The 25,141-nt window shown below is 37.5% G+C and overlaps 1 protein-coding gene across 7 annotated transcripts in view; it reads left to right on the forward strand.

Moving 5' to 3' along the window:
* Window positions 1-25,141, forward strand: part of STARD9 (StAR related lipid transfer domain containing 9) — a 92,507-nt gene that overhangs the window by 34,258 nt on the left and 33,108 nt on the right. For 4 of the 7 annotated variants that reach the window (XM_019725391.3, XM_088797171.1, XM_088797172.1 and 1 more), the window contains exons 4-14: window positions 9,715-9,831; window positions 10,976-11,008; window positions 11,098-11,159; window positions 12,661-12,773; window positions 16,727-16,796; window positions 18,529-18,601; window positions 22,360-22,427; window positions 23,565-23,662; window positions 24,070-24,276; window positions 24,454-24,551; window positions 24,903-24,929. In XM_019725391.3, coding sequence (XP_019580950.3) covers window positions 9,715-9,831; window positions 10,976-11,008; window positions 11,098-11,159; window positions 12,661-12,773; window positions 16,727-16,796; window positions 18,529-18,601; window positions 22,360-22,427; window positions 23,565-23,662; window positions 24,070-24,276; window positions 24,454-24,551; window positions 24,903-24,929 — 966 coding nt within the window. Of the gene's footprint in view, window positions 1-9,714; window positions 9,832-10,975; window positions 11,009-11,097; window positions 11,160-11,244; window positions 11,318-12,660; window positions 12,774-16,726; window positions 16,797-18,528; window positions 18,602-22,359; window positions 22,428-23,564; window positions 23,663-24,069; window positions 24,277-24,453; window positions 24,552-24,902; window positions 24,930-25,141 lie in introns of those variants that run through there. The other 3 variants (XM_019725392.3, XM_019725394.3, XM_088797173.1) reach the window with 2 other exon arrangements.

Raw genomic sequence — 25,141 nt, forward strand, 5'->3', positions numbered from 1 at the left:
TGCCTTTCCTGGTAACGCTGTGAACAGTTATTTTGTTAGTGGCAGAATATCACAGTGGTTAAGAAAGAGCAAGAGCTTTGTGTAGAAGTACTTCTACCTGTGGGACTTCAGTTTTTTCACGTGGAAATTACACAATGATAATAGGAACTCACATAGATGTATTGTGAGGATGAAATGGAATTAATAACATTTAAGGTGCTAAGAAGAGAGCCTAACACAAAATATTTACTTAGTAAATGTTCCTAGCTGTATGGATCTAAAACCCTGGTTTTGAATACAACACTTCTAATAAAGTATTCATTGCACAAAGTAGTCCTAACAATTAAACAATCGGAGCAGTGTCTAGCACAGTATTTTGCTTTAGTAGGCACTGTACACTATTGGTTAACTAAATAATTTTAACTTCCTCACATGATTAGGATATTTTTCACATATTTGTATTTGTTTTCAGAAAATTAAAAGGAAAGTACATCTATGAGTATGTCGTGATAATTCAGGTGAATCTTAGTTAATGAATTCAAGAATAAAAGATTCCTATGTACTTAAATAGCCACAGCTTTCTTTTTAAAAAATTTTCAATTATGGTTGACATCCAATATTATATTAGTTTTAGGTGTACAACATAGTGATTAGATATTTATATAACTACAAAGTGATCACTCCAGTAAGTTTAGTACCCATCTAACACCATAAATAGTTGTTACAATATTATTGACTGTATTCCCTATTCTGTACTTTACTTCCCTGTGACTATTTTTATAACTGCCAATTTGTGCTTTTTAATCCCTTTACCTTTTTTAACTGGTGACCATCAATTTGTTCTCTGTATCTGTATGAGTGTGTTTTTGGGTTTTTTTCTTTTTGTTTGTTTTTTTGTTTATTTTATTCCTTAGCTTCCACTTATAAGTGAAATCAAATGGCATTGGTCTTTTTCTGTCTGACTTACTCCACTCAGCACAACACCTTCTAGGTCCATACATGTTGCAGATGGCAAGATTTCATTCCTTTCTATGACAGAGTAATATTCCATTTTATATATGTACCACATCTTTATCCATTCGTGTATTGATGGATACTTAGGTTGTTTCCATATCTTGTCTATTTAAAATAATGCTGTACTAAACATAGGGATGCATATATCTTTTTGAATTAGTGTTTTGTATTTCTTTGGGTAAATACCCAGCATAGAATTGCTGGGTCATATGGTTGTTCAATTCTTAATCTTTTGAGAAACCTCCATACTGTTTTCCATCTTGGCTGCACCAATTTACCATCCCAGTGGCAGTGTATGAGGATTCCCTTTTCTCTACATCCTTGTTAACACTTGTTTGTTGATTTATTGATGGTAGCCATCCTGACAGGTGTGAGTGATACCTCATTGTGGTTTTAACTTCCATTTCCCTGATGATTAGTGATGTTGAGCATCTTTTTATATGTCTGTTGGCCAACTGTATGTCCTCTTTGGAGAAATGTCTATTCAGGTCCTCTGCCCATTTTTAATTGGGGAATATTGGGGAAGAGTATGTTTCTCCAGGGCCCATCAGCTCCAAGTCAAGTCGTTGTCCTTTAATCTAGCTTTAGAGGGTGCAGCTTAGCTCCAAGTCCAGTTGCTGTTTTTCAATTCTTAGTAGCATGGGGCCCAGCCCACCATCCCATGTGGGAATTGAACCGGCAACCTTGTTGTTAAGAGCTAGCACTCTAACCAACTGAGCCATCCAGCTGCCCCACCAGCAGCTCAGCTGCAGCTGGTTCTCTTCAATCTAGTTGTAGAGGGCGCAGCTCATTGGCCCATGTGTGAATCGAACCAGGAACCTTGTTGTTAAGAGCTCCCACTCTAACCAACTGAGCCATCTGGCTGCCCCATCTACCCATTTTTTAATCATATTGGTTTTTTTTTTGGTGTTAAATTGTATGAATTCGATATATAATTTGGATATTAGCCCCTTATTGGACATATCATTGGTGAGTATCTTCTCCCATTGAGTAAGTTGTCTTTTTATTGCATCGATGGTTTCCTTTGTTGTGCAAAAACTCTTGAGTTTGATGTACTCCCATTTGTTTATTTTTTTCTTTTATTTCCCTTGCCCAAGGAGACATATCCAAAAAAATACTGCCAATGTTTTCTTCTAGGAGTTTTATAGTTTCAAGTCATTTAAGTCTTTGATCCATTTTGAGTTTATTCTTATATATGGTGTAAGAAAGTGATCCAATTTCATTCTTTTGCATGTATCTGTCCAATTTTTCCAATACTATTTATTGAAGAGATTGTCTTTTCCCCAGTATATATTCTTGCCTCTTTTGTCATAATTAATTGACCATACGTGTAGATTTATTTCTGACTTCTCCATTCTTTTCCACTGATTTATGTGTTTGTTTTTATGCCAGTACCATGCTGTTTTGACTACTATAGCCTTGCAGTATAGTTTGAAATCAGGTAGTATGATACCTTCAACTTTGTTCTTCTTTCTCAAGATTGCTTTGGCTATTTGGAGTCTTTTGTGATTCCATATAAATTTTAGGATTCTTTGTTTTATAATACTTCTGTGAAAAATTCCTTTGGTATTTTGATAGGGATTGCATTGAATCTAGATTGCTTTAGGTAGTATGGACATTTTAACTATGTTAATTTTTCCTAGCAACGAGCACGGTATAGCCTTCCATTTATTTGCATCTTCAGTTTCTTTCTTCAATGTCTTATAGTTTTCCAAGTACAGGTGTTTTATCTCCTTGGTTAAATTTATTCCAGGAATTTTATTCTTTTTGATGCAATTGTAAATGAGATTGTTTTCTTAATTTCTCTTTCTGATAGTTTGTTATTGATGTCTAAAAATGCAACTGATTTCTGAATATTAATTTTGTATCATGCTACTTTGCCGAATTCATTTATTACTTTTAATAGGTTTTTGGTGGATAATTTAGGGTTATCTATATGTCAGCTGCATGTCATCATGTCATCTGCAAATAATGACAGTTTTATTGTTTCCTTTCCAATATGGATACCTTGTATTTCTTTTTCTTGTCTCATTGCTGTGACTAGGACTTCCAATGTTGAATAAAAGTGGTGAAAGTGGACGTTCTTGTCTTGTTTCTGATCTTAAAGAAAAAGCTTTCAGCCTTTCACCACTTCGTATGATGTTAGCTGTGGCTTTGTCATATCTGGCCTTTATCATGTTAAGGTATATTGCTTCTCTCTCTACTTTGCTGAGAGTTTTTATCATAAATGAATGTTGGATTTTTGTCAAATGTTTTTTCTGCATCTATTGATGTGATCATATGATCTTTATCCTTCATTTTGTTTATGTGGTGTATGACATTAATTCATTTGTGGATATTGAACAAATCTGCATTCCAGTAATAAATTCCACTTGATCATGGTGTGTTATCTTTTTATGTATTGCTGAATTTCATTTGCTAATATTTTGTTGAGGATTTTTGCATCTATGTTGAGCAAGGATATTGGCCTATATTTTCATTTTTTGAAGTACCTTTGTCTGGTTTTTGTAATCTGGTCTCATAAAATGAATTTGGGAACCTTCCCTCTCCTATTTTTTTGGGATAGTTTGAGGATGGGTATCCAGGTCTATCCTGGAAAATGTTCTATGTGCACTTGAAAAGAATGTATTTTCTGCTGCTTTGGGGTGAAATGTCCTAAAAATATCAATTAAGTTGATCCGGTCTAATGTGTCATTTAAGGCCACTGTTTCCTTGTTGATTTTCCTGACTGGATGATCTATCCTTTGAAGTCAAGGGGGTGTTAAAGTCCCATACTATTACTGTCACTCTCTTTATGTCCATCAATATTTGCTTTATATATTTAAGTGCTCCTACATTAGGTGAGTAAATGTTTACAAGGGATATGTCCTCTTGTTGGATTGATCCCTTTATCGTTATGAATTGCCCTTCTTTGTCTCTGTTACAGCCTTTTATTTTGTCTGATATAAGTATTGCTACCCCAGATTTTTTCCTTTCTATTTACATGAAATATCTTTTTCCATCGCTTTACTCTCAGTCTTTTTGTCTTTCGATCTGAAGTGGTCCTTGTAGGTGGCATATGTATGGATCTTTTTATTTTTTAAATCCATTCAGCCACCCTATGACTTCTGATTGGAGCATTTAGTCTATTTCCATTTAAAGTAATTATTGCTACAAATAATGCAGTGCACATTAAGATGAAAGAAAATAAACCTAATCCTTAATATGACCCTGATATTTTAGTTTTATCTCTCAACATGTCTGGTTTTCTAAATTCCACCTGGACAGTCATGCATTTTCATTATTAACAGCTTTACATGTGTTGTTCATATTGCGTACAGAATCATTACCATCATTAAAATCCAACTCATGTTTTAAGGCCCAGTTTAGATGTTTCCTATTTCATGAAGTCTTCCCTGGTTCTTCAGCTAGCATTCTCTTCCTTTTTAAAGTTTTGTTGAATATCTTCCTTTTGCCCTTTTCCACCTTACTCTGCCTCAGGGACTGACCTATTGGACTAATCAATGGGCTCCCTTGCCCTCTGGCCTGAGGTTGGGGTTGAACAATGGAGAGCCCTAGCAGGAGATCCGAGAGAGAGCTTTCCTCCTGTCAATTGTCTTGGTCTGGCCTCCTCCTTTAACTTAAGGTCACAGCTTCTCTCAAGGTGGCTCTGTCTGCATGATTCTCTCCTTCCATGTTTTGGTGAGCCCTTCTTTCCCTTGTCCATTTGGGCCCAGAGGTGATGAATTTCCAGTACTGGTTCCAGGTTATTGCACTATCCCTTGTAGTTTCCCTACTCCCCACCCACCCCTTTGTAATAGTCTTTTAATTTAGTTGAACTTGAATTAGTCTAATTTGCGTGTACCATCTGTTTCTTTTCAGACCCTGATTAATAAAGTGCCACAAAATGTCTCTTATACCTATAGTATGTTTCCTTTTATTTTTATAGTTATTTGTTAATTTGTTTTGACAGGATTGCAAAATAAATATTTTGTGCTTGATTAGTAATTTCATATATTAAGTTTCTTTCATAATTAATTTCATTTGATTTTTACAATAGAAACATTATCGCCATTTAGCTGATGAAGGAAAAGTTAACAGTATGTGACACACTGGGTTACACAGTTAGTAAGTGGCAGTGCTGATGTCTATAGGAACCTAGGCCTGACTCAGAATCCAGTGTGCATTCTGTTGTATTTTTCTTTACATCTCTTTATCAATTAAACTTTTGAAAAATTTTTGAAATGAAATGATTGCAAACTTAAGAAGATGAAAGTACATTCAAAAATATATTTTCCTGAACCATTTGAAAGTTACCAACCTAATACTCAATTATTGCAAATACTTGAGTGTACATTTCCTAATAGAGAAGGACATTCTTTCACATAACCACAATACAACCTTCCAAACTGAGAAGTTAAATTGTTACATTACTACCATCTAATCCTTAGACCCTATTCAAGTTTTACTGTCTCAGTAAACCCCTTTATAGCAAAAAGATCTGGTTCAGAATCATTTGTTGCGTTTAGTTATCTTATGTCTAGTCTAATTCAGTCTGGAATAGTTCCTCGGTTTTTTTTATGTTCATGATATTGGCACTTTAGAAGATTGCAGACCAATTGTTTTATAGAATGTTCCTTAATTTGGTTTTCCAATGTTTCTTCATGATTTGTTTTATGATTATGTATCTTTGGTAGGAATATCACAGAGTTTACTTTGATTACTTGATTAAGGTGGCATTTGTGAGGTTTCTCCGCTGTAAAGTTACTCTTTCCCTATCTTTGAGATTAATATTTTGTTGAGAGGTACTTTGAAACTATGTAAATATTCTATTCCTCATCAAACTTTCAAATTACTTACTTATTTATATCTGTATTGACTCTTGGTTTCCCATTTTATTCAATGGATTACCATCTGTTATTATGATGCTCAAAATGTTCCTATCAGGGGAAAATATTTAGAAACCAAGATTTAGGTGCTAGGTGTGATCATTGCTATGGTGTATCAGTGCTCTCAGGTCCTCTCCGTAGAGTTAGACAAAGCTGGGGAATACATCCTTGCCTATACATATGTGTATACACATGCATGCACAGTTATATCACATCTGTTTCTACACCTATTTATATTGAAACCAATGATTCTGATCTAACACTATATCGTTCAAAGAAGAGAGTGTGAGGAGATAAGTTGAGTGTTGGATGGAGTAAATTGAAAGTAACCCACCCAAGTTAGCAAATTTATTTCAGGACAAGGGGTGCTTGACTAAGGAGATGTGGGTTCACAGAATTTTGGGAAATGAGGGCTTAAAATTAGTGAAGAGTGGCTCTTCTGCTTTTTTCCTTTGTGCTTTATTTATGTCACTGGGAATCATTGACCTTGAGTTGCAGTTATAAATACTACTTGCTGTTGATGTTTCTTAATGGGAGTTTTGGATTTTATTCATCCCATGTTGAGAGTAAGAAAATTGTCAGTTGTTAAAAACAATTGTGTGAATTATGAACTTCTAAAATTGTAGTTGTGAAAACAGAAATGATTAAAATGTTTAAGTGTTTTAGGTATATAGGAATGAAAAGCAGCACAAAGAGCTTGTATACTCTGAGTAGCAACCATATCACATTTATATATTTGTAGAAAGACAGAAAAGTACACTGAAAATATATTGTATTCAGCAATGGCATTCAGGTAGTTCTTTAAATTTTTTCTTCTTTTGGGATGTTGACTATTTTCTTACTGATTTGAAAATGCTGATTATATATTGCGATATTAAATTGTGGTAAATCTACACTGTAGATAATAAATACAGTTTTGGAGAAGAGAGAAGAAAATGAGATAGACAAAAATGCTTGCACATTTCAGCCTTTATTTTTCTTCTTTCTTATTTATAAAAGGGAAAGAATAATTATACATTATACATGTATAATGACATGTATACAACATTATAGTATCATATAAAATAGTTTCACTGACCTAAAAATCCTCTGTGCTCCACCTATCATCCCTCTCTCCTCCCGGCCCCTACCAATCACTTATCTTTTTACTATTTCCATAGTTTTGCATTTTACTGAGTGTCATATAGTTGGGATCAGACAGTATACAGCTTTTTCAGATTGACTTCTTTCACTTAGTAATATGCATTTAAGGTTCCTCCATGTCTTTTCATGGCTTGATAGCTCATTTCTTTTTAACACTGAATATTCCATTATTTGTATGTTCTACCACTTATTCATCCATTCATCTAATGAAGAGCATCTTGGTTGCTTCCAAGTTTTGCAATTATGAATAAAGCCACTATAGACATCTCTGTATAGATTTTTGTGTGGACATAAGTTTTCAGCTCCTTTGGGTAAATACCAAGGAGTGTGATTGCTCAATTGTATGGTAAGAGTATATTTAGTTGTGTAAAAAACTGCCTAATTGTCTTCCAAAGTGACCGTCCCATTCCCACCCACAATGCATGAGTGTTCCTGTGGCTCCACATCCATGTCAACATTTGGTGGTGTCAGTGTGTTAGATTTTGGTCATTCTAATAAGTGTATGGTAGTACCTCCTTGTTTTAATTTGCAACCCTAATGACATATGGTATTGGACATCTTTTCATATGCTTATATACCATGTGTTTATCTTCTTTGGCGACATGTCTGTTCAGATCTTTTGTGCATGTTTTATTTATTTTTATTTTATATTTATTTATTGGGGTGACAATTGTTAGTAAAATTACATAGATTTCAGATGTACAATTCTGTATTACATCAACTATAAATCCCATTGTGTGTTCACCACCCAGAGTCCGTTCTCCTTCCATCATCATATATTTGATCCCCCTTATACCATGGAATACTATTCGCCGGTAAGAAAAGATGATATAGGAACATTTGTGACAACATGGATGGATCTTGAGAGTATAATGTTAAGTGAAATAAGTCAGACAGAAAAAGCAGAGAACCATATGATTTCACTGACATGTGGTATATAAACCAAAAACAACAAAAGAACAAGACAAACAAATGAGAAACAAAAACTCATAGACACAGACGGTAGTTTAGTTGTACATGTTTTAAATTGGGTTATTCCTTATTGTTGAGTTTTAAGAGTTCCTTGTATATTTTGGATAGCAGTCCTTTATCAGATGTCTTTGGCAAACATTTTCTCCAGTCTGTCACTTGTTTTCTCATTCATTTGAAAACTTATTTTTCAAAAAATTCTGATTCCTAGATTCACTTGCCCTTAGGACGTGGGTATTGGTAGGGCTTTTGGTTTTGGCTTCAGATTTTGGGAGTCCCTATACAACAGCATCTAGTCTGTCCCCTATCTAGTACTTTAAAAAGACTGGAAGTGTTATACTATATATAGTTAATTTATGGATTTACCACTGTTGTCTACTTAAATTCCAGGGGTAAAAAGTCACACTGCTCATCTCTCCTCCTGAACCAAACTCTTTGGCTTTAGATTGCCTTTTGGTGACTTATTTTAGCTTTAAACTATCCTTGGTATTCACACTGAGCTGTTTCCATCGGCTTCATTATAGTAGTATCATGGTGAGAGTGGACCATGGTGACATACGGCCCTGGGGTTCTCTGTTTGGGACGGTGCTTTCACCTGGAACTTCTGATGAGCTAATAAGCCTCAGAGTTCTTGAAGAATGGTAGCTGCATCTTCATGGTTTCCACCAATTCCAGGTTTGGAGCCTTCTGGTTTTTCCTGTTGACATCTTTTACTGTTGAATGAAAATGGTATCTTCAAAGATGTTTTTTCATAAAACTTCCAGACAATTATTTGAATGTGGGTAAAAACATTGACAAAGTAACATTCTGTTGTTTTCCTTCAGAATCCACTGAGCTCACTCTGTTTAGCTGTGTGTGAGCAGCAGGAAGAAATAACATTTGGACTGGATGAGGCCTTGTTCTGTCTGCATCTCTGTTCCCACTTCCTGCTGGGGCACTAGAAAGAAAGGTTGAGTTTTGTGGAACATTTTCTAACTAGTAAATGGATGGCAGCCAACTCAAGTGTTCTGATGAAGAGAAACGACTCCTCCTCCTTCATTCCCTGGGAATTTAACCCAGGCAGATGTCAGGAGTCAAAGAGAATCCTGCCACATTTTCAGCTTTGCTAATGTAGAAGTGAATGAATGTAGAGGGAGAAGTTTAGAGCTGGGAGCAAGATTGGGGAATGGGGTGGGAACGGTACAAGGCCCCAATGTTTCACTACTTCCTGGGTTCTTCGGGCCCTGTGTCTGGTTATTAGAAGCGTTAAACAACAACAAACAAAACAAATAGTTCACTGGCCAAAAAGTGTAACTGTAGCTGCTAAGACATAGGACAAGATCACTTAATCTTCACAACGAACTTCTGATACAGCTATCCACTTTGTAGCTTAGAAAACAGAGGCTTTACCTGATTAACCCTATGAAACATCTTCCTGTAAAGGGAAGGAGAAAGAATTAACGTGCATGGTCTTTCTTCACTATTTGCTTGCATGTGTTTGCCTTAAGATTAAGGGCCATAGCAACTGTGTACCTTCAGCATGTAGCATTGTACCCAGCATACAGTAAGCACTTGAAAAAGTATTCGAGTGAATGACTTTTCCTTAGCAATCTTTTTCTGAAACCGAATTGATTCTTGTGAAATGGTGGAGAACTTATGTGTGTTTGAAACGTTTTGCAATAATTTTAGATTAAAAAATAGTTCTAAATCTGCTGTGGGAAGAAGGACCACAGTGACATGCTCTCTACTTTTGTTTTCGCAGGTGTTCCAGGATTTGGGGACAGAAGTCCTCTCTGGAGCTGCCCAAGGCTATAACATATGCCTCTTTGCCTATGGGCAGACGGGCTCCGGGAAGACGTACACGATGCTGGGGACCCCGGTGAGTACTAGCATTGGAATGAGATAGTGTCCCAAAGCTGCAGCAAGCCCGGATCCTGCATTGTCCTTGCCACTGAGACAGAATGTGCATTTCATAGTCACCTTTAACAAGATTTAATGGGTCCTCTTCTGTATTAAGAATGGGTTTCTCAGCAGTTTGATTGAAAGGTAAACTTTGAGTAATTAGCTCTCTTTATTAAACCCTGAAGAACGTTAGAATTTTACAACTCCCTTTGATGAAGCAGCTCTTTGGCAGTCCTGAATTTCTCATGTCATGGACAAGACCTGGGCTGAATCTTAAGTGCTGGCTAGGGCTGTGCAGAAATGAGCCATGTGTGTTAGCCCTGAATGTTAGAAAGAAGCAGGAGAGCCAGCTAGTGGGACAGGAGCTTTCGAAAGTGTGTAGGACTTATAGGAGCCTTCTTTTATCATGGAAAATTAGAAGGGTAGAGTCCCTTAAGAATACATCTTTGTTTTAGGTTTAGAAGTCCCCTGGTGAGATGAACTGCTGGGGCAGGTGACAAATAACACTACACAGGGACATTCTCTAGGACACTATTCCTCCTGAAAAGATTATTCCTGTTGCCTTGGACCCTGCCCATTGCTTAATATGTCCATGTTTAATGTGATTTTATATATTTGAAATTAAAAGAAGAAAATGTCCATTAAACCAGGGGTATAAAGCCCTTAACCTGAGTATAAGTTAGCACTGGATCCAAGATGAAAAGAGAAGCTATTTCTCTCTAAAGGTGCGTTTTGAACACCCTTGAACTCTAGTCCTCTTGTGTGTGTGGAGATAGGTGGTAGGTTCCGGGAGGGGACACGGTGGTAAAGTGGGTTTATCTAAGAAGGAGGTAACCTTCAGTGCCTGAAAAAGCGTCCCTGGGTTTGCTACCGGTAGCTTCTCCTTTCTTCATTCTTGTGGTGGCGCTCTGCCTCTCCTCTGGTGCATTCCTCCCATGAGTGTCTCCTGAGAGCACTGGCAGATAGAGTCTTCTACACACTTCCAGCTAAACTCCCTGAAGTGAAGAGCCTGGCACAGGGGGCTCGTGTGCCCATCCCCCTGCTGAGGGTGGTTACTGGATGTTGGGGGAAGAGCTTCACCGTGAGTGAGCAGTAACGCTGTCCTTTCTTCTGTTCTCTAGGCTTCTGTCGGGCTGACGCCACGGATATGTGAGGTATAGACTCTCTTTTGACTGGATCCTCTCAAAGTAGGTTTCCTTTGTACACCCCCTTCAGTGAAATTCCAACCCTCTGGTTTGTGCAGGGTCTCTTCCTCAGAGAGGAAGACTGCGCCCCACTGCCTTCCTCCTATAGGATCAAAGTAAGGTAAGAACCTATTGGCTCTGGGGCCTAGAATGTCTCTGTTTCCACTTCAAATTCTAGCATGTTCAGCTGTCTTCTTTGCTTCCAGAGTCGTCCAGAAGAATGGAGAAAAGCCACAGCAGAAGTATCATGCAGAACAGGGAGATGAGAAACATACTTAGGTCTTTGGGTTGTAGAAAACTTAATTCCTATTCTCAAGCTTAATAAGCAGGTGCTTCCTTCTTTGTACTAACTTGCCCTGGCTGTTTGGTCTCCTTTCCTTCACTCTCTGTACAGTTTCATAGTAGCTTTTAGATTTTCTGTTCTCCAGGTCAGTTGTTCCCAAACTCTAGTTCCCAGACTAGCACTGGCTACTCCAAAATGAAGTTTTAACCAATCTATAGTGAAAATGTTGGCAGGTTACCAATTTCCCTTAATTTTCTGTATTCTATTTGTTTTTGGTGTTCTATGTCCTTTTTAAAAAAAACTTGAGATATAATTCATATACCGTGAAATTCACACTTCTAAAGTGTTCAGTTCAATGACTTTTCCTGATATTTACAAAGTTGTCTGGCCATCATTGCTATTTGATTCCAGAACATTTTCATTATCCCAAAAAGAGTAAATGTCATTTTTAAAAATTAAATGATTTTGAACATTATTTTTACATTTTTTTAAGTTTGCAAAGGAAAAATTTGCAAACATGTGTGTTTATAAACATATACATATATATTAAATGTTTTATTGTCCATGAAATCTGGGAACCACTGTTCTAAGAGACATCTGGGATTCCTGTGTTTAAATTAGACATTTAAATAGAAATAATTTATAAGAAGCATGTGCACAGTTTTGAGCTGGAGCCTTTTTTTCTGACTGCTGACTCCAGGCAAACATTTGTATTCTGGTGAGGAAGACCTTTCTGTGAGAAGTCTGCTTTCTTGTTTATCAAAATCTTTACTGATTTTAATAAAGAATTGTAGCTGTTATTGTGTTTAAAAGGGATAAAATGCCAGTAGATACCTATAAAATAGAGCATATCGTCAACAGAATCCCATGTATAAAACAGATAAAATGAGAATTGTCCTACTTAAATTAGGGGTGGGGACTAGAAACCTTATCACTTAGCTCCCTTCATTGGCTCTTGAGAGGCCTTCACAGAATAATAGAGTTCAGATATCACATTTGAAAACCATTTCAAGCAAGCTTGGAGACTGCTGTGGCAGCCTGAGCAAGGCGCAGGCTGGTGCGGAAATAGCCTCTCGGAGGCTATACTGGAATCAGCACTGACATTGTAAACCTACAACTGTGAAGTGCGCATATGCCAAAAACCCTACTGTGCTCATGTAGGAAGAGACTCAAGGGGGAGCCTTGGTGTGATCAAGGTCTCAGAGGGGCAGAGATGGAACTGGAACAATATTAGAATCTTCTGGTTCTTAGTGTGGTGTTTTCCAATTTAGTTCAGAATCTAATTATGTTGGCTGCTTTTTCAAAATCTAACTATGTGCCTTTTTCTGCATGTCTCTAGTTTTCTGGAAATTTATAACGAACGAGTACGGGATCTGTTGAAGCAATCTGATCAAAAAAAGTCATATACCCTGCGGGTCAGGGAACACCCAGAGATGGGGCCCTATGTTCAAGGTGAGCCACTGTGGTCCTGGAGGTCAGAGTCCAAATCGGAGCCAGGGGAGCTCTGCTAATGGCCATTCATTCATTCATTCATTCAACAAATGTAGAATGAATACGCACTCTGTGTCAGCCCCTGTACTAGACGCTGGATAGGACCATAAATAGAAAGGACAGTCCTGCCCTCACAGGCAAGCTTACAATCTTGTGGGGATGAGTCAGAAAACAAGCACTCAATTACAAGTTGTGAAGAAGGCTAATAAAAAAATAAATTGATGTAGTGATGGAAAAGAGCATTGGGTGTTGTAGGCACCCTCTCTTCATGGGGCAGCCAGGAAAAGCTGCTCTGAGGCGGTAACTTTTTAAACTGAACCCTGAGGAGCCAGTCATGTGACAAATGGTGTAGTGAGGGTAAGAGTGTTCCAGGTGGAGGGAGCAGCATGAGCTGGAGCCCTGAGAGAAGGGCTTGGTGGCTTCAAGGAGGTCAGTGTGTCTAAAGCATGTTGAATGAGGGGTAAGTGGCATGGAAAAAGGTTGAGTCTGCGGTGCCAGATCCAGCAGGGCCTGGACTGATTCCCAGGCTAGTTAGCCTCCTTTTCGGGGTGCTTTCTCTTCCATTGGTGGTGATTGGGATGTCAGACATGGGGTGGGGTCTGAGCTGCTTCCTCATCAAGCATATTTGATGTTTGGTATCACCTGTCTTATCCCATTAGTCTAGGTCTTGCTACGTATTAAGTAGAAACAATTGTGTTCAGCTGTGGAGGAAGTTTTCACCCTTTCAGGCCACTTATAAGAAGTAACATATACATTTTATGCTCCTAGTCCCTCACCAATAGGTTAATTTAAATCCTGACAAGGAGAGGGACATGAAAGATTAAGAGCTGGTCTCCTGTCTGATTAGGGCATGGCTGATGGGTGACTCAGCAGGTGTGCAGTCATGATTCTACTGCTAGTGTCTTTCCCCAAACGTTCCATCATAACGTCAGTCTGGAAAGAACAAAATACCATTTACTTGGCTGGGAGCCAGTTGGAGTTTCCTCTCTCCCCAGATACTGGCCTTATTTCTCTGGCTTCCATCTTCTCCCAGTAGATAGCCTGGAAAATGAAACACTGACAAATTGCCTCTCAAAGATCATTTTGATGTGAATGTTTCTTTTTCTTTTTCAATCAAAATTTATTGGGGTGACAATGGTTAGTAAAATTACAAAGGTTTCAAGTGTACAATTCTGTAATACGTCATCTATATATCACATTGTGTGTTCACCACCCAGAGTCAGTTCTCCTTCCATCACTATATATTTGACCCCATTTATCCTCATCTACCACCACCCTCCCCTAGCCTGGAAATTTTTGGCTCTCTGGTTACTCCTCTGTGCCTTCAAGCGGATGTCTTTTATATTTCATCCAGCTTTTTATGTTGTTGTTTCAGGACCTTCTTTTTTTTTTTTTAAAGTAATTATGGTTTTTGCAGTTATTTTTAACCTTTTAAACCGCAACCACTTTTTTTTTTTTTTGAAGATTTTATTGGGGAAGGAGAACAGGACTTTATTGGGGAGCAGTGTGTACTTCCAGGACTTTCTTTTTTTTTTCCAAGTCAAGTTATTGTCCTTTCAATCTTAGTTCAGCTTCAAGTTGTTGTCCTTTCAGTCTTAGTTGTGGAGGGCGCAGCTCAGCTCCAGGTCCAGTTGCCGTTGCTAGTTGCAGGGGGCACAGCCCACCATCCCTTGTGGGAGTCGAACCAGCAACCTTGTGATTGAGAGGACGTGCTCCAACCAACTGAGCCATCGGGAGCTCAGTGGCAGCTCAGCTCAAGGTGCCATGTTCAATCTTTAGTTGCAGGGGGCGCTGCCCACCATCCCTTGCGGGATTCGAGGAATCGAACTGGCAACTTTGTGGTTGAGAGCCCACGCTCCAACCAACTGAGTGGCAGCTCACCTCAAGGTGCCATGTTCAATCTTAGTTGCAGGGGGCGGAGCCCACCATCCCTTGCGGGACTCGAGGAATTGAACTGGCAACCTTGTGGTTGAGAGCCCACTGGCCCATGTGGAAATCGAACCGGCAGCTTTCGGAGTTAGGAGCACGGAGCTCTAACCGCCTGAGCCACTGGGCTGGCCCTCAGGACCTTCTTTTTGTTTTTAATTTTTTTCCAGTTTTATTGAGATATAATTGACATACAATCACTATATTAGTTTAAGGTGTACAGCATAATGGTTTGACATACATATATTGTGAAATGATTACAACAAGTTTAGTTAATATCCATCATCTCATATAGATACAATAAAAAGAAAAAGCAAAAAATATTTTTTCTTCTTGTGATGAGTACTCTCAAGATTTACTCTCTTAATTCTGACATATACCACACAGCAGTGTTACCTATACTCATCATGCTGTACATCACATCCCTAGTACTTAATTATTTTATAACTGGAAGTTTGTACCTTTTGATCACCTCTCTCCAGTTTCCCCCTACCTATGGTAATGACACATCGGATCTTTTTCTATGAGTTTTTTTTTCTTTTAGATTCCACATGTAAGTGAGATCATACAGTATTTGTCTTCCTCTGTCTGACTTATTTCATTTAGCATAATGCCCTCAAGGTCCATCCATGTTGTTGCAAATGGCAGGACTTCCTCATTTTTTTAATGCTGAATAATATTTCAGTGCACATAGATACCACAATTTCTGTATCCATTCATTGATGGACACTTAGGTTGTTTCCCTGTCTTGGCTATTGTGAAAAACGCTGCTATGAACATGGTGGTACAGATATCTTTTTGAGTTAATGTTTTTATTTCCTTTGGATATATTCCCTTGTCCAGCTTTTTCTAATAGTCTTTAGTGGAAGTATTGGCTTATAATCTCTAATTACCATAAGCAGAATGTCTCCATCCTTGATTAAATTTTAAAAACTCTTTTTATTATAGAGAATTTTGAACACACACAAAAATAGACTGCTATAAAGAATCCCCATGTACCCATTACCCAGTTACAATAACCATTAACTCTTGTCCAGTTCTGTTCTTTATACATTCCTGTCCACTTTCCCCATCCTATATTATTTTGAAGCAAATTCCAGATGTCACATCAATTCACCTGTAAATATTCTAGTATGTAGCCCTAAAAGATAAGGAATATTAAAACAAACAAATAGCCACAAATTTAGTATCACATCTAAATTATTCCTTAATAAAAGAAAATCCAGTCAGTGTTCAAATTACTTTGCTAATTTGTAGTGTAATTGTATTCAGTAATGAGCCTATCTCTAATATAGAGATTCTCTAGCACAGTTATGAAGGCTGTTTTTAATTTGGTCAGTAACCAGCCATAAAAACTTACTTTCATGTCCTTAAGTGACTCTTCACTTATCTAAATCGTACCCATTCTCCAGTGGCCAAATTCAAGTCTCACTTCCTCCGAGGAGCCTGCCCTGACTCCTCCTCTGATCTCCTTAGCATTTATTATCTGTTCTACTCCTGTGGCACTTGGCCAGATTGTCTGTATAGTATAATTTCCTATGGGTGTAAACTGTGGGAAGATAGGGACATGTGTACTATATATTTTGTATGCTAAACTGAATTTACCGTTTTGTGGGAAGATAGCATCTGTATACTTTAGGAATTTAGTGAGGGCCAAATGAAATAATATATGAGAGCATTTTTTTATAACCTACATAGCAAAATTGCAAGGGATTATTACTGTTTTTGTTGTTAGCATAGCTACTGTATGAATTCTAGACTGTAATCTTTGTGACGGCAGAGACCTGTGTTCCCAGAGCCTATCGCAATGCCTGACAGTAGGATTCCAAAAAATACTTGTTGACTTAATTTATTACTCGAATGACTTTAGCAAGTTCCCTCATGTCTATCAAATGATATGAAATCAGAAGGATAAAGACCTATAGGAAAAGGTTAAACTTTACCAAAACTTTTATTTAATATCTTTTCCCCCCTCACAAATCTGATAGGTTTATCTCAACATGTAGTTACCAACTATAAGCAAGTGATTCAGCTCTTGGAGGAGGGAATAGCAAACAGGTAACAGATTTGTTTGTTCCTGTCATTCTTTTTAGCCTCATTCTTCTGTCCTGTGTTCTCATCCCCCTTTGGAGTGTGTGATGATAGTGATGATACTTCTCTCTGTAGCTCCTCACATTCACAATCAGGAGGTTTTTCTCAGAACAGTAGTGTACTCAGGGTAAAGCGCAGAGACTAAGTAAAATTTATTGCTCTTCTCATTAGTAATGAAGCTGGAGTTTGTTTGGGCTATAATAATACCCTGTTTCCCCCAAAATAAGACCTAGCTGGACAATCAGCTCTAATGCGTCTTTTGGAACAAAAATTAATATAAGAACCGATATTATATTATGTTATATTATATACCTGGTATTATATACCCGGTATTACATGTTATGTTATGTTATGTTATGTTATGTTATGTTATGTTATGTTATGTTATGTTATATTATTACTATATTTACCTGGTCTTATAGTAAAATAAGACTGGGTCTTACATTAATTTTTGCTCCTAAAGACGCATTAGAGCTAATTGTCTGGCTAGGGCTTATTTTCGCGGAAACACAGTACTAGGCAGTAAGCCCAGACGATTACTCAGTGCTTTGTCTTACAATACACAACTTTTGCTATTTTGATCAAGGAATATATCCTTGCCTGCATTTTTCTCTCCTTGGGCTTAATAGAGATAAGGACTGATACAGTGTAAAATGTTTCAGAAAACCATTTTTCTTTTAGTTTTGCATACTTTTAAAGGTTACCCCAAAAGACTGTTTGTATCTGCTATGAAATATCTAAGTGCTGTTGTCTCTCCTAAAAGCTATCGTAAATTGTGATAACATTCCTTATGTTAATTACTATGAAATACCCAGAATGTTCTTAGTGTATGCCTGAAAAGATAGCTTTTTTTGTGGGGGAGGAATTTAGAGTCTTCTATTCACCCTATAGCAGGTACAACTTAATTGAATATAAAGGGAAAAAAGTTAAGTTTAACATTCTGCTCCTTCGGTTTCATGGAAGTCTCCTGGAGGCGCTTGCTTCTGGTTTTCTGGATATCCTGAGTTCCTTGATCTTTAAAGTGTCAGGCTTCACCTTTTTACCCTTAAATCATGAGAGCAGCCTGTACATTTTGACTCTCCTTCAATTCTCTAGTTCCTCTGAGAACAGAAGTCAGTGAGATGCCTGTAAACTAAAGCGTGATTGACTTAGATTTAGCTAAAGGGAAGGCTCTCCTGACTTAACATGGGAGTAAATTTCTAAAGGGGACTATGAATTCCATCTGGCTTATGCATGACGTTGATGTAATTCAAGATCTCATTTCAAAGGCCTTTCTGGCACTATAAAATTAACATTCTGTATTTAATCACAATGTTCCCTGTCTTTGAGGCTTCTACTCCAGCAAGCTCTCTACCTCCACTTGTCTTATTTAATGGGTCTGTCCTGGGGATATTCTTCCAGGTTAATGACTCGTTAGTATTCCCCTTTTCAACCCTGATTTTTGCTTCTATTGCTTAAAAAAAGTTCTAATGTAGTTTAACATGAAGATACACTCCCTTTTAGTCTCAGATATTAGTACCTAGAGTGCTGCTTCTGCCCTCATTGGACCACTCTCCTAACTATACTGGACTAAATATGGATGTTCTATGACTCTTATCTGTGAACCTCAGCACTAACACTTCTGTGTTCCCCATGGATCCTTACGGACCCACCATGCATAAACAATCCTTGTCCTAACTGCCTTGCCTTGTATACACAGAATCACAGCAGCCACCCATGTTCACGAGGCCAGCAGCAGATCCCATGCCATCTTCACGATCCACTATACGCAGGTGGGTTACCTCTTATATTTGTTTAGATTTCTTCCTCTCCTTGTCCTTTTTGACTACTTTCTTGTCTTTTTTCTTATTTCTTTTCCTTCCCTCCTACCCTTCCATTTATAGGTCCTCTGTTACAACCTAATATAAGGAGGACCTACATGCCCTCTATTAAGCTATATACTTAGGAGGGGTAGAGGCATTTTGTAAAGACTAACCAAAATATCTTCTACTTATATTTTACTTTTAACATTTCAAAGCGCTTTCATGTCTATATCATCAGTATGGGCATTTAAGACAAAAAGTAAGATTGAAATGAAAATGAGCATTAAAATGCAAAAGTAGAAGATTCGCTTCCATTCTGATGGAGTGAGGAGGTCAACAAATCCTATCCCTAAAAAGCAGCTATAAAGCTGGACAAAACTGTCAGAAGCAACCACTTATCTGTTCCAAAAATAGATCACAGGCGTATAATAAACTGAGAAGAATATATTCAAGAAAACAATTGCAGGTAAGAACAGTGCAAACGTATGGTGTATTGACTTGGGCTGCTCCCATCCCTGCCCACACCCCAATCTCTGTCATGAGGTAGTTCAGTCAGGGGAGGGAAGGCTGTGAAAACCAGTAGCTCTGTTGCTGCCACCGCCAGAGGTGTTGATTTGGAGCATCACCAGTTAAAGTGGTGCTCTTGGTGACAAGTGAACAAGGAGGGCCACTGGCTCCATTAGCCTGAGATTGTAGGACTGTTTCAGGCAAGAAATGAACTGGCAGACTATCTGCGGATTTATCAGGGATTCTGGACGATGCTATAGCCACAGGGGGCTTGATAAGATCCTCACATATCCTGAGGAACAGAAGCTGTACACATTCATAGCCGAGACTAAGAGGGCCCAAGCCAGCCACACATCACTGACTGGCAGAATCTGCACACATGTAGAAGAGACACAGAAGGGCCCTGTGGCTAGTGAATACTGGGGTACACTTAAAAACCACCCGAACTTTTAATGCATTCCTCACATGGATCCATTAATAGAGAATAGAAGTCCTATTGGCTCAAGGTGTTTGATTACAACTTCTGACCAATCTTTGGCTGAACACTAAGGTATGCAGACGCCAGCTGGCCCCTAAGAATCCAAGCTTAAAATTAAAAACAAGTAAGGGAAAAAAACTGAACAGAGACCTCCTTAGCTGCATATTGTGGGGGAGATAGATATTAAAGATTTAGTCCAGGCAAGTTACCAAACAAAACAACAACCACTACCACACACACTCAATAGGAAAAATCATAATCCAGAATTGTTACAGTATACAGAGGGTGCCAAAAAAATGTATACACATTTTAAGAAAGGAAAAAAACTATTAAAATTGTAATACTCAATATATACGAATAACAAAAGATGAATACAAGTTATGTGTATACATTTTTTGGCACCCTTGGTATTCTCTAAAATATCTAGTATTTAACCAAAAATTATCAGATATGCAAAAACAAACAAACAAGAAAATGTGACCCATGCTTAGGAAAAAAAAAGTTAATAGAAACTTACCCTTAAGTCCTCCAGATGTTGGATTTGGCATACTGAGGCTTCAAAGCAGCTAATATAAATAAGTTTAACGAATTGAAGGAAACCAGGTTTAAAGAATTAAAGGAAAACATGATGACAATGACTAGGGAATTTCAATAAAATGATAGAAATTATTTTTTAAAATGGGAATTCTGGAATTGAAATAAATGTACAATAACTGAAATGAAAAGTTCACTAGTGGAATTCAATAGCAGATTTGAGATGGCAGAAGAATTAGTCAACTTGAAGATAGACCAATAGAGATCATCCAGTTTGAAGAAGAGCTATAAAAAGATTGAAGAAAAATGAACAAAGCCACACAGACTGGTGGAACAATTTCAAATCTGCTAATATAAGTGTAACGGCAACTCAAAAAAGAAGAGAATACACAAGAAAAAATTGAAAAGTAGTGGCCGAAAAATCCCAAAATTTGTTGAAAATCATTAACCTACAGATCTAAGAAGCTTACGAACTCCAAGTACAAAAACAGAGAGATTACCCACGTAGACACATCATAGTCAACTGTTGAATAAGAAAGAGAAATTCTTGAAAACAGCTGGAGGAAAATGATTCATCCTATACAGGATAACAATTACATGATTAATGACTGATTTCTCATCAGAAACATTGGACCCTAGACTGCAGTGTGCCAAAAGAAAATAAAACTGTCAACCAAGAATTCTATAAGCAGCAAAACTAGCTTTCAAATCTGAAGATGAAATAACATTTCTAGACTGAAAAAAAAGAGGAAAAAAACAATTTATTGCTAGCAGCCCTATCTTACAAGAAAACTAAGTGAAATCTTTCAAACTAAAAGAAAGTCATATCGGACAGTAACTTAAGTCTATAGGAAGAAATGAAAAGTGCTCAAAATGGTAAATACAGGGTTTCCCCAAAAATAAGACCTAGTCGGACAATCAGCTCTAATGAGTCTTTTGAAGCAAAAATTAATATAAGACCCGGTATCATGTCATGTCATGTCATGTCATGTCATGTCATGTCATGTCATGTCATGTCATATCATATCATATCATATCATACCCGGTCTTATAGTAAAATAAAACCGGGTCTTATATTAATTTTTGCTCCAAAAGATGCATTAGAGCTGAATGTCCAGCTAGGTCTTAAACATGGTATGTGGGTAAATATAAAAGATTACATAAGTATGATCTAGCCATTCTACTAGGTATTTTCCCAAGAAAATAAATTATATGTCTATACAAAGACTTGTACACAAATAGTAAAATATTAAAATATTCATATTTGTACTTGTACAAAATATTCATATTTTGTAATAGGTTACAGAATTTATTTGTAATAGTTCAAAACTGCAAGCAACCCAAATGTCCATCAAGAAGTTACTGGATAAACAAACCATGGTATATTCTTACAATGGAATACTATTCAGCAGGAAAAATTAATGAACTATTTATACATGCTTCAACATGTATGAATCTCAAAATAATTATGCACAGTGAAAGAAGCTTGAAATTGTATGATTCCATTTGTATGAAATATCCTAAGACGACAAATTTAGAGAGATGGAATGTTGATGAGTAGTTGTCTGGGGCTGGGAATGGAAATGGAGCTTGATGGCAAGCAGACTTGATGGAATTTGGGGAATGTTTTAAAACTGGATTTTGGTGTTGGAGGTACAACATTAAAACAAAATAAAACAAAACAAAAAACACCAACAAAAACTCCACATTGAATTAAAATAAAATAAAAAGTAGTTTTGCTTTTGACAGCTGGATGCTCCTAGAATGGACATAGAGTAGCAGATGCTTTGCCTAGCAAGTTAATGTGCTGTGACTGAGGTTAACAAGAGACAAACCCCATCAGAGCCTCCCCCACCTGCTATGGATCTCTACCAGTGAGCCAGAGCCACCTGGAGGGAAGTTGAGTATTTGACTGGTAAATTGTACTAAAATTCCTGGTGCTCCTAAAAATTGTGCCCAGACAACTTCATGGGTTTTTGCTCACTCTCTGCAAGTCCTGCTCATATTTTTAATAAAGTAAGGACACAGAGCTGACTGATTGTACCTGTCAGATATTGAGAGCTCATCTGGTTCAGAGCACATTTGCATACTGGTTTTTTTGAGTGAATTGGCTAAAAGTCCAAAATATTACTTTGGTTAGGAGAGTATCTAAGGGGAAAAAACCCACTTTGTTCCAAATGACAAGCTTTAAATGTGTTTCCTTCCTTAGGCAATCCTGGAGAACAACCTCCCCTCTGAAATTGCTAGCAAGATCAACCTTGTGGACCTAGCAGGCAGGTAATTAGGATTTCAAAGCCAAGGGAACTACTACCTTGACAATGACCTTGTTCTTGCCCATTTTACAGGAAATAAACTTGTTTCAACTTTTTTTCACATTACAGTCATTCTGAAAAAATTACAAAAGTAGCAAATTCTTTGAATGCTAGGTTAAGAAATTATAGCTTTCCAAGGGCTGAAAAGTTTTATGTTAGGGGTTCTCAATCTTAGCTTCCCAATAAAATCACCTGGGATCTTTTAAAACTCCCAATGCCTACGTTGCACTTCAGACCAAATTAATCAGATTATTAAAAAAATCAGATTATTAATAAATCAAATAATAGTGCGGGCATCAGTAGTTTTTAAAGTTGCCCAGGAGATTCTAATGTACAGCCAAGATTGAAAACCACTGCTCTAAGAAGAGGAAACTGAGTTAGCATCCTGTTTTCCCTTTGATGTAATATTGATTTTATGCAGCTCTGTACATTGCTAAAACAAAAAAAAGCTTTAAAAAATATTGTGACATTGGGGAGATGATACTGCCTTTTAAGTATTAGAAGGAAGCATGAATTATAGTCACTTAACATATCGAAAAAGAAGAAAATCTTGAAGATAATGTCACAAAAAAATATGTAAGATGAAATAAGGAAATGTTCTTATTTTAACACTGCTAAATAATTAATATAGTACAGCATTCCCCTAAAAACTAAGTGCTGTCTGGAAGAAATTTATATCAGCCAATCGGAAGTGTAAATTTTTAATGTTTTCCATTTACTTAAAAAAGTATGACAGCTGACAGTTAATGACACAGACACCATAAAGCCATTAATATGTGAAATAAAACAAAGGTAGAGTGGAAGTGAATATACCAAAAAACTATGCTAATATCATTATTGTAAATGAGTATTTAACTGCAAGTGCTCTGGCAGTCAAAATAAAAACAAAAATATATTATAATAAATTGTTTAAGTTTTATTGCCTGAAAAGCAGAATGCCTCTTCATTATAAGATGGAAACATTTTTTCTGGAACTCTATTCTAAAAGGAATTTATTATGTGGGTCTTTTACATGATATACAACATAATGGATAGTGTCTTTGAACAGCATTATAAGAATAGTATTGTCTTGTTTGCTTTTGTTTTTTATCAACTATTTTAGTGAAAGAGCAGACCCCAGTTACTGCAAGGACCGGATTACTGAAGGAGCCAATATCAACAAGTCTCTCGTGACTCTAGGAATTGTCATCTCCACCTTAGGTATTTGGCTGACAGACTGGATCATCGGAGTGGGAGGGAGACTTCGGAAAATAGCTCACGTATTTTAATTTTATCAAAATGGGGTAGATACTTACAAGGGTTCTTTCTGATATAATTACCTTCTGGTTTAGGTCATAAGGACTGATATACGTCTATTGTTTTAGAACACAGTGTGACCACCATTCCAGCATTCTCATTTTGGAAAGAAGGGAGACTGAAAAATTATGTGGCTCAAATATTCCATGTCATGAGTCCAAAATCTAATTCAGGGCTCAAACTTAAAGCATCCTGTCAGATGTTAGGAAGTGTGATTCTTAAGTCTGTGCTCCCCAACCATTGTTTTATTTTAATATATTTGGTTCAGAATTCCTTTTGTCTTCTACTTTTGTTATTTTTTGTCTTTTAAGCCCAGAACTCTCAACTATTCAGCAGCTGCCAGAGCCTCAACAGTGTCACCAGCGATGGTGGTGACAGCGGGATTCCTAGCTCTCCTGGGGCCAGCAGTGGAGGGGGACCCTCCCGGAGGCAGTCTTACATCCCATACCGGGACTCGGTGTTGACCTGGCTGCTGAAGGACAGCCTTGGAGGCAACTCCAAAACCATCATGGTTGCCAGTGAGTGGGAAACTGGAGCTGGTTCTGTGTTGGGGCTGGTACTCTGCCTCAGAGAAAGGGCTGTGACGACCCATTTCAGCAAGGGTTTTATACAGCGTGGACGATAACAGCAAGGCTAGTGGTTATGGGCTGGGTTGGAGGGCTTGGCGTATGTCTAACTTTCTACTTCTACCTCAGCCGTGTCTCCTGCACACACTAGCTACAGTGAGACCATGAGCACGCTGAGATACGCATCCAATGCCAAGAACATCATCAACAAGCCACGGGTAAATGAGGTGAGACCTTCATCTGAAGTCCTGGTCTGGTATAGTTGGTATAATTTCCTCTCATTGATTTCTTTCCTTTGTGTACTTACCCCCCGCCCCGTCAGACTCGTTCCCTAAATGATAAGGGAATGAAATTCTTTGTTCCTGTGGTCATACCCTTCACTCCTATCTCTACTGACTTCATTTATAACTTTTTATGAATAATTTATTGTCGATGTTTTCCTAAGGCCATTCCTCCCGACATTCTGGTACACCATGGCTACTCTAAGAAAGAGCATTTAAAAGATTTTGTATTTCCTGCTTTTATTTTGAGTTTATGTTGAAATACGCTTATATATTTTTTTTCTGTGCACATTGCAGGCACTTCTCTGTTTTGGGCTAAAGAAGGTATATAATGAATTCATTTGTTTCGAAAACTGAATAATAATGCAAATATTTCAAAAATTCCTTTTGTACTTTGCAATTTCAGTGAAGACTTCCAGGGTAGGGATCACAAACTGGTGGCCAGAAAGGTAGAGCCATCTATGGACTATTTTAAATGGCAATACATTTAGGCAGGTACTAAGTTCAGTCACAATACAGGAAGATTAGCACCCACT

This window comes from Rhinolophus sinicus, chromosome 3 (genome assembly GCF_057876585.1).
Source record: "Rhinolophus sinicus isolate RSI-liver-muscle chromosome 3, RSI-T2T, whole genome shotgun sequence".
NCBI lineage: Eukaryota > Metazoa > Chordata > Mammalia > Chiroptera > Rhinolophidae > Rhinolophus > Rhinolophus sinicus.